This window comes from Tupaia chinensis, unplaced genomic scaffold (genome assembly GCF_000334495.1).
Source record: "Tupaia chinensis unplaced genomic scaffold, TupChi_1.0 Scaffold000238_1, whole genome shotgun sequence".
Lineage (NCBI taxonomy): Eukaryota > Metazoa > Chordata > Mammalia > Scandentia > Tupaiidae > Tupaia > Tupaia belangeri.
In genome coordinates, this window is record NW_006159716.1 from 4,808,466 (window position 1) to 4,823,636 (window position 15,171).

Consider the following 15,171-nt stretch of genomic DNA (forward strand, 5'->3'; position numbering starts at 1 on the left):
ATGTCTTTATGACTGAAGACCGAACAGTCTGTTTTCTAACATGGGGTGGAGACTCACACCCCAGAGCAATTGTATCCACAAACAAATACTTTCCTGCTCTTGCAGGTTCATCATTCACCCATTCCGTGTGCATTTAGCAAGCATCTACTCAATACCAATCCCTGCACTGAGCCCGGAAAGGATTGAGTAAAAAGTCATGGTCTCTGCCCTTGACATGATAGTCCAGTGCCAGAGAAAGGTGGGAGACACGAGAAGCAGTAGACTGGAGTAGGAGGGTCATCTAACACACAGTGGTCCAGAGGACTGGTTTACATTATTAAAGATTAGTAAGGCTAGGAGGGGTGGGGTGGGTGTTAGAGACAGAGAAAGGGGTATGGGGGAGGGAAGAGGGATGTAAAAGTGTCTGGGGGAAATGACATACAATTTACTTTGGAAGACAGTAGAAATGCCCTTATATTTGAATAACTCTTCATTTTACTGTACGAGAGATCAACCCAAGGGAACTCCACAGTAAATCCATTTGAAAAGTGGAGAATCATGTGATATGATTAGTTACTTTCTTACCCCCCTCCTTTCTTCCCTTTCTCTTTTCCTTTTTTCCATGACTTGAGCTTTTTTAAGAACTGCTTTTCTCACAGTGAGATTCATAGACATAAGACGTCATATTCTGCAGGTGCTTAATAAAGGCACAATAAGCATATTGGACCATGGCTCACAGTGTGTAGGCCATGCATCTTGTCACGGGCTGTCAGACTCCAGCACTTTTCTCCCCAGTAGCCCTGGGTTCTAATGACAGTGCAGACCCTGCCACCACTAGCTGGGAACTTGGGTGAGTCCAGGCCTCCCCAGACCTTCCTTGCCTCATGTGTGGAGTAAGGACTAGATCAGACTGTTCCTCTGCTTCCTGTGAACAACGAAATAGTGTATGAGTCTATTTTTTCAGTCGTAGAGGGTCAGTCTGGCTCAGTATGAAGTTGTGGGGATGAGACAAATGTCCTGACTGGGAAGAGCAAGTAGTGAGCTGTGAATGGGTACAGGAAGTATGAAAGAGAAACAGCTCAGACCTGGCCCATATCTGCCTGTGTTCCAGGAAGGAGAAGGCCTGAGCCTCGGCCATAGGAATAAAAAGGCCCTAAACCCCACAGATCCATACTTGGACGTAGAAGGAGGCTGAAGCTGAAATTCAAGTCCAGAAAATGTGCAGGTGTAGCTGAGGAGGAAAGTGGGCCGATAGAGGCAAACTAAAAAGTCCAAGACACAGAAAAGCTAAAATGAAGGGAGGGCCAGAGAGAGACACAGACAAAGAGATAAGCAAAGGAGAAATGGAGACAGGAAGAGAGGACACATGGCCACTGGGAAGCAGGAAGGAGGATATAAACCCAATTATGCCTTGCCTGGAGCCCTGCACACCCTGTTCTAGGGAAGGCTGCAAGCTGGAGACCAGCGACATCTTTTAACAAACAAGATGAGAGGGAAGAAACACAGGGGAGAATGAGGACCGAAGCTAAAGATCCTAAAGAAGACACATTCTATCCATACTTAATCCCCCATAAACTGAATTCTTACAACCAAGTTGTCCCAGGTATGGCCCAGGGCTGCATGTCCTCCATGCCCTGAACAGGCACAAGAAGGAAGTCTAGTCTTTCTGTCTTGTATCTCTTTGACCCAACAGCATTCTCAGAACCTAGCAGGTGCAAGCTTGAAGGGTTTTTGAAAAAGATTAATTCTTATTTCCCTGAGTATAAGTTCCACGAGGACTGGGATATTCCCCCTGTTTCATTCACTCTTGTTCCTCCAATACCCAGAACAGCATTGGTACATAAAAATATTTTCTGGGTGAATGAGTGAGCCAGGTGGCAAGAGCTGTCCCATGATGTGAACCCCAAGGCACAGCAGGAAGGGTCAGAAACGGTACCTTTTTCTTGCTGCAGTAGATCTGCCATTTCTTCTCGGGGGGCAGTGCAAACACAGCCTCCCGGTTTTTGTCAGTGAGATCCAATTCATCCTGTAAAGACAAGGAAAAAGTATCTGAAACCCAGGGCTCATTGAGATTAGAATATACGGCTCCATAGAAAACTACAGTTCTCATAAATCTGTTGTTCTTCAGCCTATTTCCCTCCTCCTAAAGAGCATTACAGACATGATAGGGTTTTTTTTTTTTCTTTTTTCACTGTTATAGAAATAGCCTCATTCCCTTCCCGCAACCCAAGCCAATGCATTTTATTTCCCGTCTGCCCCCACCTGCTCTCTGCAAATCCACCCTCCTCCTTCAGACCCCTTTGTTCCTGCCCATCTCCTACATTACTTTGCTAGCCCCTACTCCTTTTGCCCAGGGTTTCTTATTTTCCATCCTTCGCCCTTCTTAAGCCTGTCAACACAAGTCAAGGCCTGATGAACAAAGAAGTCATCTACAGATCCAGTCTTGGGTCTCTCAGACCCTTGTCCCCATGCCTCAAGTCAATCTGCCCCTCAAAAGCCTATGTACCCCCAAATTCTCTGACTCTCCAGCCCCAGTGTAGGTCCCAGCATAGGTGTTGATCTGTTTCCCCTGGGGGTAAGCTCTGTAAACTCTTCAGAGGCAGCCCTTCTACTTACAGGACCACCAAGATAGGCTCAGAACTCCACCAGGATAGTCCATACTTTCGGAAGAGTAGAACTAGGAAGTTTCTGAGGTCATCAAACTTGGAGTAACCCTGTACGTTGTTTGGGGTGACTCTGTAGGTGCAGCTGTGCTAGATGGCCCCTAAAAGGTTTGGAGCTGCTTCTCCTGTGGTTTACAAAGCAACACCAGGGCTCACTGAAAAAATAGTTAATGCACGTGGGCAAACCATGAGCTTTTCAACTCAATTACTGTGCCCTTTTTAGAACTAAAAGGCAAAACTTGCATTAAGATGACAAGGTATAATATTACTAACCTTTATATTTTCAAATACCATAAACAAGAAAAGCAATATCTAAGAAAATATAGAGTCTTAAATCTAGCTATCTATAATCTTTTCCCTATACATTTATTCAAGGAAAAACACTTAATGATTTTTTTCACCTAAATCTGAAATGCCCAATAGAAATATAATGTGAGCCACATAGATTTTTAAGTTTTTCTAGTCAATTAAATGAAATGAGTGAAGTTGAATTTAATGCATTTTATTTCAACCATATATCTAGTATATGGACATTTCAACATGTGATCAATGTAAAAAAATTTTTCTTTTTTTTTTCTTTATATATTTTTTTCAAGGTTTTGACATAGGGTTCATGCACTCACCAGAGAAAGACAGAAAGAAACAGTGAAAGGGAAAGTGAGATATCACCCCACATGGGGATGGCCACACTGCAATCTCTTCTCCTCCATTCTCCTCTTGGGATTTTGGGCACACACCTACAAGCATGGTGTGATTTTCAGGCTGCCAGGTCTCAAATTCAAACCATAGCTGGCCATGTGGGAGTCCAGCTCCATAACCACTACACCACCAGCTGGCCCTACTCCTCAAACTTTTAAGGTTATCAAAACAAGGAAATTATGAGAAACACTCATAGCTAAGAGGAGCCTAAGGATACATGATGACTAACTTTAATGTGGTATCTTGCTTGGGACCTTAGGGGGACAGGAACTTTAGATAAAAACTAAAGAAACCTTTATCTTTAGTTAATATCATATCAATATTGTCCCAGCTTTGGTAGTGCACACTGTCGATGTTTCTAATCAGGAGGCTGAAGACACATAGGAGGCCTGAGTTCAATTCCTGGCTCATCCTAAAAAACCTAGATGCAGTGGTATATGCCTGTAGTCCCAGCTACTCTGGAGGCTGAAGCAGTAGGATCATGACATATTAATACTATGTCTGGACCAGCAGTTGGTGTAGTGGCTATGTTGCTGGACTCCCATGGAATTGACTGTGGTTCGAGTCAAGGACCTGGTGGCTTAAACTGACCCGGGCACAGTGCCCAAGATCCTGATAGGAGAATGGAGGAGAAGGGACTGCAGCGTGGCCATCCCCCTAGGAGGGTGATTTCTTGCTTTCTGGTCTCTCTGTCTCTCTCTGTCTTTCTGGCAAGCTCACGTGCCCTATGGCAAAACTCTCCAAAAAAAAAAAAAAAACTGGTACAAGGATGTACACTTTCTCCACTTCTTTTCAATATAGTACTGTAAGTACTTGCCAATGCAATCAGAAAAGAGAATAAAATAAAAGGCATTCAAATAGGAAAAGAAGAGGTGAAATGATCTCTATTTGCAGATGACATGATTGTATACATAGAAGACCTAGTGGTATCCATGAAAAATTCCTGAAAGTAATAAATGAATATAGTAAAGTTGAGGATACAAAATCAACATACAGAAATCTATAGCATTTATATGTGAACACCAAGCAGGCTGAGATAGAACTGAAGGAAAGCAATTTCATTTACCATAGCCACAGAAAGTATAAGATACCTAGGAATAAATCTAACCAAAAAGTTAAGACTTCCACAAGGAAAACTATGATAAAATAAAAAAAGAAATTGAAAATGACACAAAAAAGTGAAAGGACATCGCATGTTCCTGGATAGGAATCAAATATAATATAATCAAAATGGTAATTCTACCCAAACTAATCTACATATTTAACACAATCTCAGTCAAAGTGCCAGAGACATTCTTCACAGATCTAGAAAAGATAATCATACGATTTGTCTGGAATCATAAAATACCTCATATTGTCAAAGCAATCCTGTGCAAGAAGAGTGGAATGGGCGGCATCTCACTCCCTGACCTGAAAATATACTATAAAGCTGTGATAATCAAAACAGGATGGTATTGGCACAGAAACAGACAGGTGGACCAATGGAACAGAATAGAGACCCCAGAAATAAATCCCAAAACACACAGTCAACTAATTTTTTGGGGGAGTTTTCTTTTTTTTTTCTTTATATATTTTTTTCAAGGTTTTGACATAGGGTTCATGCACTCACCAGAGAAAGACAGAAAGAAACAGTGAAAGGGAAAGTGAGATATCACCCCACATGGGGATGGCCACACTGCAATCTCTTCTCCTCCATTCTCCTCTTGGGATTTTGGGCACACACCTACAAGCATGGTGTGATTTTCAGGCTGCCAGGTCTCAAATTCAAACCATAGCTGGCCATGTGGGAGTCCAGCTCCATAACCACTACACCACCAGCTGGCCCCATCGATGTAAAACAAATTATTAATGGGATATTTTACATTATTTTTTCAAAATAAGTCTTCAAAATCTAGCATGCATTTTATTTTATTTATTATTTTTTTTAGAGGGACTTTTGCTATAGGGTACGGTGCTCATCAGAAAGAGAGAGACAGAGAGACAAAAAGCAAGAAATCACCCCTCAGGGGGGATGGCCATGCTGCAATCCCTTCTCTTCCATTCTCTTCTTGGGATCTTGGGCACACACGTACACGCGCCTGGCCTGAGTTTAAGCAACTGGGTCCCGGACTTGAACCTCAGTCAACTAACTACATGGGACTCCAGCGACTTAGCCATTACGCTAACTGCTGATCCCCTAGTATGCATTTTATACTCACAGTTTATCTTATTGTAGTTTGGACTAGCCTGTAGCCCCATGAGGCCATTTGGATAGTACATACAATGACTATCTGAAATAACATCCATCAATTCACCTGTCTTTGGAAATAAGAACTCCTATGCTTTAATGCCAAGCACAGGTTCTTCCCTAGAACTTCTCTCTGCATATCCCAGGAATGTCCTTGGTCAAAATTCCCAGCACCCTTATAAGTTTTCCTTTCCATGGTTAGAAAAAAAAAAAAAAGAGAAAAAATGAGTTATGTACATCTTCCATTTCCCAGCACAAGCTCTGCACCTCTTTAATCTCAGGATCTTTGCTTACACAGCTAGTTCTACGTGGAAAGCTCTCCCTCCCCACTCATGCTAAGGACCCTGGTCTGATTCCTATGGTTCAGTGTTGGCCTCCTTCAGCAAGACATCCATCCATAAGCCTTGAGCAAGAATAGTCTCTCTCCAGAACTACAGAGCAGTTACACTCGATCTTGCATTCTGGTTATTCATGCCCTTGTCTTTTCTAGCCAGTGGTCTCTGCCTCTAAATCAATGAGCATTTCTTGGCAGTTTTGCTCAGTCTAGGCAGCATAAGACCCTTTCTTTCCTGGTTTCTTCAATAACCATACTCTCAAGCAATCTCTCCTTTTTCATTTTATGTTCCTTCTTGGCCTCTTTTGATGACTTCTCTTCTATCTTCAAATGTTGAAATCCCTCAAAATACCAACCTGAGTCCTTTTCTCTCCTCCAAGTTTCACCCTAGGTGGAACCTTATTGCTCATTCCCCAAAACTTAGATATTATCCCAAACTCTTTCAAACTCTTACTTCCAGCCCACTGGTTTCCTTTCCTGAGATCCAGGCCCTAGGCCACAATTGCCTCCTGTACTTCTCTGCTTTGATGTCTCTCAGATGCCCCATACACTTATGTAGTTCTTATGTGCCAAGCACTGCTCTAAGTGCTTCATATTTATTCATTTAGAACTTGTAACAATCTATTTTGCAGATAAAAACCTGATACATGAAAAGAATATGTAAATTTAATTCATTCCGACCCCCTAACCTTCAGGCCTCTCCAGTATATCCTGTCCTGCACGGGGTCCCAGTATCCACTCAGCTTCTCATGTCAAAAATCTAAGTGTTCCTTTGATTCCTATTCTACTTGCTCATTGATCCTACTGAGTCCTATTATCTTTTCTCTTAAATAGACTTTAATTATCTCCATTTCTCTTCATTGTCACTGCTAATATTTTAGTCCAAGCCATTATTCTCCCTACCTTGGATGGCTACAATAGCTTCCTAAAGGTTAGCTTAGAACCCATCCTCAACATAGTACACTGAACAGTCTTTTAGAAAAGCAGATCAGGAGACAGCAGGTTGTGTAGTGGTTGAGGCATTAGACTCCCACATGGCTGACCATGGTTCAAGTCCTGGATCCAGCAACTTTGGAATCACACTAGGCATGTGTGCATTCATGCCCATGATCCCAGGAGGAGAATGAAGAAGGGACTACGGCATGACCATCTCCTCTGGGGACGGGGAGTAATTTCTCACTTTCCCTCTCACTATCTCTATCTCTCCCTCTCTGGAAAGTGAAAGTGCTCTATGACAAAAATCTTATTAAAAACAAACAAAAAACAACAGAATAAGAAGAGCAGATCAGGTTACCTCAAACCCCTATTTAAAGCCATTGGTGGCACCTCCTTGACTTTAGGATTGAATCCAAAATTCATATTTATTCTGGTCTTCATTTATCGCCCAAAAGAACTCAACCCTTCTCTGACTTGAGACTCTTATGTATGCTGTTATATTTGCAGGGAACACTCCATCATTGTTCTGCACTCCCATTCGCTTTTATCACCATCAATGTTTTCACACCTCAGTAGAAATGTCACTGTCCCCAGAGGCCATTGTGATGTCCCTCAGTATAGAATAAGCTCCCTGCTAGACACTCCCAGGTCCCTGGAATGTCTCTGTCCTAACTCTCACCACACTTGTCATTGTTCCTTAAGATCAGTGTTCCCTATTGACTTCTCATTCTTGGAAACAGGGATGAAGTCTGCTTGTTCATCGCTAATTCCTTAGGACTCCCATAGGGACCACCACACAGCAGTGTCTACAAGAAAAATTCTTCACTCACTTGATGGATATCTGATGCCATTCTCCTTGTGGGCAAGACTTGTCTGACTCATCCTCGCTTTTGCTAAAGTGCCTTGCAAGAATCCCTGCCCACTGAACATTTCCAATATTTGTTGAATAAGAGGGCCAATGAAAGGAACACTTGTAAGTATGTCCTTCTTTCAAAAACTCAGACATTCTACTTAAGAAAAGACCCCTGACTAACACCAATCAGGTTCCACATGTTATTCTACACTAGCAAACACTTTGTGCCTCATACTTATCCTGAAGAACAGTATAAAGTAGAAAACAATGAGGTTTCACAAACCTTATGTGGTAAGGAAGCTGTTCAACTTTTTTACCTAGCCTGCATGGTCTGATCTTACAATGGCCCTGAGGTTTGAAGACCTAGGTAGCCTCAACCAGATGCATCTATTTGTAAATACAAGTACAGAGCTGCATTCCAAACCACACAGCACTGTTTCTCTATTGACTTGAGTACCGTCCCACCCCGGGAATGAGCGACCAAGAGCTAATGTAGATGTGCTTATGGCTCTATGCCAGGGTTCAGGTTCTGCATCCCTGGTCTGGGACCTCCCCTGATGTACAAGCTTTGTCTCACCATCAGACCTCCAAAGGGAGGAATTGTGCTTCCTTCCTGTTTGGTCTCTTTGTGGTCAGAGCATGAAATGTCACACGGAGAGACTTCTCACAAAGACTGGTGTACCGGCCTGGGTGGCATTACAGAGTCAGGAAGGGCTGGTGCCAGTGTAAATGACAGAGCTTCCACATGACTCTGGCTAGACCTGAGATATAATCACCAGGGACTCAATCCAGGTGCCAGGTGTGATCTAGGCATCTCTATCTTCCTATTTCTAACAATCATCTCCTGTTCCAAAGTGCCCAGTGTCTGCCTATAGAAGCCCACTCTGTTCCTTCTCCCTGCCTCTGAGATTGGATTCCAGGAAAACTCCAGGTGTCTATCAAATGCTCTAATGTTCCTGGGAGACTCCATACTGCCTTCTTTTACAAAAGTCTGATTCTGTGTTAGCATAACTGCCGTACCATGTGGTCTGAGATCCAGCAATACTGGAGATCAGTTTATTCTTCCGAGGATTCCCCAGAAGAATTTCACATTTCACGGTGCCCACCCCAGTGACAGACTGTCTCCTCACACAGCTGGGGTGCCCAGGGGGCCCACCTCAGAGCCCCAAGGGGAGTTTTGAGAGGTGGAAATTCCTGCCCTCTGTTATTCCGTACTTGCCCATCCACCTCCCCCGCCCCCATTGTCATCACCCTCCCTTCCCATGCCCTCACTAACCACCAGCTCTGCAAAGCGGATATTAAGCTCTTCTGGGTTGGGGATGGGGCTGGAAAACTCCATGTACTGCAGAGGGTGGTTGTCCCGGAGGTTGATCTCAGGGAGGTCGCTGCCCCCGAAGCAGCACAGGAAGCCCAGGCCATGGCGGCTCCTCTTGCGGGGAGCCATGGTCACTGCCAGCCGGGGTGCACTAGACAGATGCACTAGGTCCTCATTGTGACCTGGGTAGGAGAACAAAAAACACAGGGTAGTCAGTTATGGTAGCCAGCCAGGCAGGGGCAGAGGTCATTCTGCCTTCATAATGTCTTTGCCCCACAGTCCATCAGGAACTCTCAACCCAACGGCTAAGGCCCCCTCCCTTCTCCACAGTTTCTTTTTCCCCTTCAGTTCTTTCCACCTGGACATGTTGACATATGTGTTCCCCTCACAACACCCTTCAAGTGTTTCTGCAAGGATCACTTTCACATTCCCCATTCTTGTCACCAAAGAAGGGAGAAGGATTACAGTCATAGCATGTGACTTCCGGGCCGGCAGAGCTGGAGCTCATCTTGTCCTCTTCATGACTATGAATACAGAATCCTACTCCCTGTTCTCTGGAAGGTCAGTTTCCAGAAAGACCCACTCATTTGATTCATTTGGGGGCCTGGGGAGGGAAAGGTTGAAGAGGGCTGGCAGAAGAACACAGGGTTAAATATATAGACAGTAGAATTCCTGGGGCAGGGACCTCCAAAAGGAGTAGAGGATAAAAGGTTTGAGAGACCTGCACAGTTTTCTGCCCCATCTGTGGTACCCAAGCATGTTTGGATGAAAGTGAAATATCAACAAGACCACTGATTCAATTATCCATTTACAAGAATGAGGCCAAGTACCCTGAGAGAGGTCACCAGGGGAATCCTGGGTAAAAACAATGGGGCTAACCACTGAAAGGGTATTCAGCATATTAAAGAAAATCTGATCAGAGCTGCTTTTTATACCAACCAAGAACAGAGGATTCTGCTCTGGCCGGAGACGGGAACTGACGGAGAGCCAACAGTTGGAATAGGAAGGATAAAGTCTTTGGCTTGCCATTGGGAAAGCCTGGTGCACTGACGACCAGCTTGAGGAGGGACACTGGCCCCAGCCACTGATGCCACTTGGCTTCTAGACCAATTATGTCCAACTATCTGCACACAGACTTCCTTGCCCGCTGGCTCCCCCACATTTAGACAATTTACATTTCAGACAATGTAAGTGGGTTCACCAAACTGTTGCCCAGTCAGATTCTTCTATCACATACATACATATCCCAATTTTTCAGATATAAATACAGAAGATCCTGAGTTTGTTGTTGTTCTTTTTTATTTTGGAGAGGTTTTTGCTATAGGGCACATGCACTTGCCAGAAAGACAGAGAGACAGAAAGCAAGAAATCACCCCCCAGAGGGGGAGGATGGCCATGCCACAATCCCATCTCCTCCATTCTCCTCTCGGTATCTTGGGTACACATGCACATGCGCCCAGCGTGAGTTTAAGCCACAGGGTCTGGGACTTGAACCATTGTCAACTACGTGGGAGTCCAGCAACATAGCCATTATGCCAACTGCTGGTCCTGAAGATCCTATTTTTATCCTTGTTGAGTATCTTTAATTTGGGGGTCAAGATATTTTTGAGTTTTGCTTCTTAGCTGTTTTCCCTATATTTGGGTTAACAAATTAGAATGATTTCACAATCATCACTCACATCATTGATGAAAATATTGACCATAAGAACACAGACCCCTGTGACACAGCAGCCTCATCTAGGAATACCAGAGAATTATTTGTCATATTCTCAGGGGACACTCCTTCACCTGGCTCTATATTCATTTAACTATGTTCTTATCCATCCCTCTTTTCTACAAAGACAACATGAGAGTTTTCCTAAAGCCCTGTGGAACTCAAGATACACTCAGTCTAAGGCATCCCTTTGAATCAAGTCTTATCAAAACAGAAAACAATATAAATGTGGCACAACTTGTTCCTAGTGAGTTCAGGGAAACTTCTAGAGAACATTGCTTTATTTCCTAGCTCCTAACAATCCAGCCAATACCAGTGTAATCTTATCTGACTTGCCATAGTAGTCATGATCTATCTTAATTATCATTCTAGAACTTTTTACCAGCTCCATTTATCTTTCTTTATAAACTTTGTGATCAACTTTTTAAATAGGCTCAGGGGACCCTCAAATAACACATATCTAAAGTCACCTTGTATTACTGGTAATGCTTTCTCTGCTTCCATTTTGGCTCTCACAAATATAACCAAAGCTCTTTGAGGGCAGGCACTCTCTCCTGCTTCTTTGAGACCCTCATCCCCTAATTCTGTGGTTAATAAAAGGCTTTTGCTTAATGGATGCTCAATGAGTATTTCATCAATTGGGAAACAACCTATTCTCAAGGGGAAGGAGGAAGGAGAAGTCCTTATTAGTCACTCAAAAAAAAAAAAAAAAAAAGGATTAAAATCTCTGACTACTGAAAGGTAACAGGTAATCAGGAATCTTGGTAAAGAGCAATAGGAGGACAGTCCCAAGGTTGGAGGTAGAGGAACAGCCAGCAGGCTCATGCAGCAATTCTGGTATATGATGGTAAATGCCTACACAGGCTAGAACTAATAAAAACAGAGAAGGAAGACTTAGGGATTTTTCATGGAATTTGACAGTCAATGGCCAAGACTAGGCAAGACAAAGCCCTGGCCCTGATCTCTGGTAAGCTTAGTAAAGAAACAATTCTTTAGGTAGATAAGGTGGACTACCCTGGGGGGTCTTGTGCCCTTTGTCAAGTTTGGAATGATCATGTAGAATACAAATCAGATCCCTTTTGTTTCATCAGCTTTCAAAATGCAGCTGCAGCTGGTGAGCAAGACTGCTTTGTTTAGGGTGCAGAGCATGAGAAGGAAGCTCCCCTATAGGCTGCAGTGAGGCCAGCTTGATAGCATGGTGGATTCTAGGGAGAGATGCCTGAAAGGACCTATGAATCCCTCTTCCTGCCTTCACCTCCTCAACTTCTTCTTGCTCCCCAAGTCTTCCTCCTGTTCCTTTGCTCTTCATCTCCTAAGATAAGCTTAACCAAGATGAATCACGGGTGGGAGCAGGGCTGGCATACAAATGGTCCAACCTGGCACAGTTTAACACCCACTGTTTACAGCCATGGCTGCTATAATTGGTCAGTACCTGTGACATACCTATTATTAAATATTTTAGCATCTCCCCTGAGTACAGAAAATGAAGTGCAGTGGTCCATAGGACAAAGGAAGAAGTAGACACAGACCTTACAAAAAGGAAGTACCATCCCCCAAGAGAAGGGCCTTGCACTCTCAGGGCAGTGCTGCATATTTGCCCTTTTAAGGGGCTGCCTGTTTGACAGCTCTCCAGTGTGTTTATGTTCCTGAGGCCAACCCTCCTCTCAACTATCCCCTCTTTTGTCTTTCCCTGCCTCCTTTCTTAAGGCCCCATCTGAATATCCAAGACCAAAACCACAGTCTCTCAGCTGGAAGGAGTCTCACAAATCATGTAGCTTCATGATAGAGATCAAAAAACTGAAATTCAAAGAGGAAATATCTGAGAGTCACATAGCTGGGGACAGAGGCAGGATTAAAACCCAGGATACTAGCATCCAGGCTATGGTCTGGTCACTGCCCCAAAAGAGCACATCTTCCTACCTGGATTGGCCTCTTTTCTCATCGTGCCCCTAGCCACCCTCCCCCTCATCCCTTCATGCCCAGTAAACTCACTTTGCTAAAAAAGAGTAGTATCTACAACCTGGTTTAGAAATACCTCTAGTCTCAGGACCAGCAAATGGTGTAATGGTTATGTTGCTGGACTCCCAGATAGTCGACTGTGGTTTGAGTCCCGGACCCAGTGGCTGGAAACACACGCTGGGTATGTGTGTGTGTGCATGTCCAAAATCCCAAGAGGAGAATGGAGGAGAAGGGTTTGCAGGATGGTCATCCCCCCCTGGGGGGATAATTTCTCATTTCCTGTTTCTCTGTTTCTCTCTATCTCTCTGGCGAGCGAATGTACCCTATAGCAACAATCTCTCTACAAAAAAAGGAGAAGAAGAAATAAATACCTCTAGTTTGAATATCTCTTTCTCCTCTCAGACCAAGAGAGGTTTATGGACACCCCAAAGGCCACCTGCTTCTTCTCCCCCATCAGTAGAAACTACTTCAATCCTCATACCCCAGGAACTTGCCCATCCCTGCTCCAATGCCCCAATTCACTCCAGCTTCCTGGTAGCAGAGGAAAAAGCAGAGATTTAGACGTTAGACAGACTAGGATTCGACTTCCAGCTTTGCCTTTCCAGAAGGTGACTCCAGGCCTATCTCTTAACCTCTCAGAGCCCCAGGTTTCCTCATCTATGATGCTCAGATAGTCAAGGCATCTTCCTCACTAGGTTTCTATGAGACATAAAAGAAGTAAGGGGTAGGATGGTGGCATAGCAGTAAGACTCAATGCTCTGTGAGGATGACACACATGGAGGGCTCCAGGTTCATACATGGAGACCTTCCTGAGTACATTGGGCATTGACATGCCCATAATCCAGGGCTATGGATGGATGGGCCTCAAGACTCTGTTGGGAATGCTGTCTCTGTCCCTCTCTCTCTCTCTCTCCTTGTTCATGGAAGAAATTAACTATTTTAAAAAAAGTAAAACAAGTTCAGCACACTGGGCACTCACAGATGAAGACTACACTGCTGTGGGGACTTCATTCTCATTATCACCGGCAAGGTGAGGGAAAGGTGAGGTGGCCAGGGCAATTCATTTCTGCAAAAGCTCTTCAGAAAGAGGAACAATGAAGGTTTCCACCTCAGAGGAAACTGGAAAAGCAACAGGAGAAGTGGGGGGAAAAGGCAGAACAAAACCCAGTGAGCTTGCCTATGGGCCAGAGGTTTAACCTGCTCCTCCCACCATCTACTTTCCTCTCCAAGGAAACTTCCCCAACAGCAACATCTCCCTGCCCTCCATATCCCATCTCCTTGTATCCTCCCGTCTTCCTGCGTAGACAGGTCTTTTCAGGACTGTTAGTTCCTAAATATAGACCAACTGGCCTACAATAGCAAACCATTAGGTCACAGCCACCAGTGAGGGCTGCAGGGCCCTGGATAAAGAGGTCTTCTCCAGTCCTCTAGCTCCTGCCAGACTTCCCCTCCCCATGCCATGGTGTGGAGAAAACATGTTGCCTTCACTCCAGACACTGGGGCCAGTGCCAGCTCTGTCACCCAGGTGTGGGTCGCGGGCCATGATGTTAGTTAGCTTCCCTGGGCCTTAGTTTCCTTTCTGTTTAATAGTTGCACTCAACTAAAGCTCCCCAAGGACTCTACTAGCCCTGATCTTTCATACCGCCCAGCTCAATCCCATTCCCAAAGGTTTCCAAGGAGTTTTCCTCAGCCTGTACTGAGCACTGACTCCCTCTCTCTCCCCAAGCCAGGAAGGATCTTCCTATTACTTGGTCTCATTCTTTCCATTTGGTCTGTAAAGGTAAAAATCCTAATCCTTACCCCCACACCCTGACCTCTATCCACTCCACACACCAGTTTTTATATTTGGGGACTTCAAAAGTCCTATATCATCAGTGCTTTTTCCTCTGTCTAAAGTAAAAACAGAATAACACTAATACTAAAAGTGTACTTGTGACTTTGCTAAGTGCCAGACGCTGGGCTCTATCTACAGTAACTCTCCAATATAGGTCATTTCATTCTAAGAAAGTTTTTTTATTATTTTTGGAGAGATTTTTTCTATGGGACATGTGTGGAGAGACAGAGAGACAGAAAGTGAGAAATCACCCCCTGGGAGATGGCCACGCCACAGTCCCTTATCCTCCATTCTCCTCTCAGGACTTTGGGTGCACATGCACATGCACATGCACCTAGTGTTTCAAGCCATCAAGTCCTAGAGTCGAACCATGGACAGCCATTTGGAAGTTCAGTGACCTAACCATTACGCCATCTGCTGGTCCCAAAGTTCTTGAAAAAAAAAACTAAAGCAGGACCAGCCAGTGCCACGGTAGTTAATGCAGCTGAATCCCATATAGTCAACTGCATAGTTTGAATCCCAGACCTGGTGGCTTGAAAAACACACTGAATATGTGAATGCACCAAAAATTCTGAAAAGAGTAATTGAGGAGAAGGGATTGTGGCATGATCGTCCCCCATAGGGGCTGTAGTCTCACTTTCCCTCTCCTTCTCTGTCT

At 44.3% G+C, this 15,171-nt stretch overlaps 1 protein-coding gene across 1 annotated transcript in view; it reads right to left on the reverse strand.

Moving 5' to 3' along the window:
* DAAM2 (dishevelled associated activator of morphogenesis 2) overlaps positions 1 to 15,171 on the reverse strand; it is a 104,246-nt gene that overhangs the window by 57,360 nt on the left and 31,715 nt on the right. The window contains exons 2-3 of the mRNA XM_027771923.1: positions 8,968 to 9,188; positions 1,916 to 2,005 (exon numbers count right to left, since the gene is read on the reverse strand). Coding sequence (XP_027627724.1) covers positions 1,916 to 2,005; positions 8,968 to 9,188 — 311 coding nt within the window. The remainder of the gene's footprint in view (positions 1 to 1,915; positions 2,006 to 8,967; positions 9,189 to 15,171) is intronic.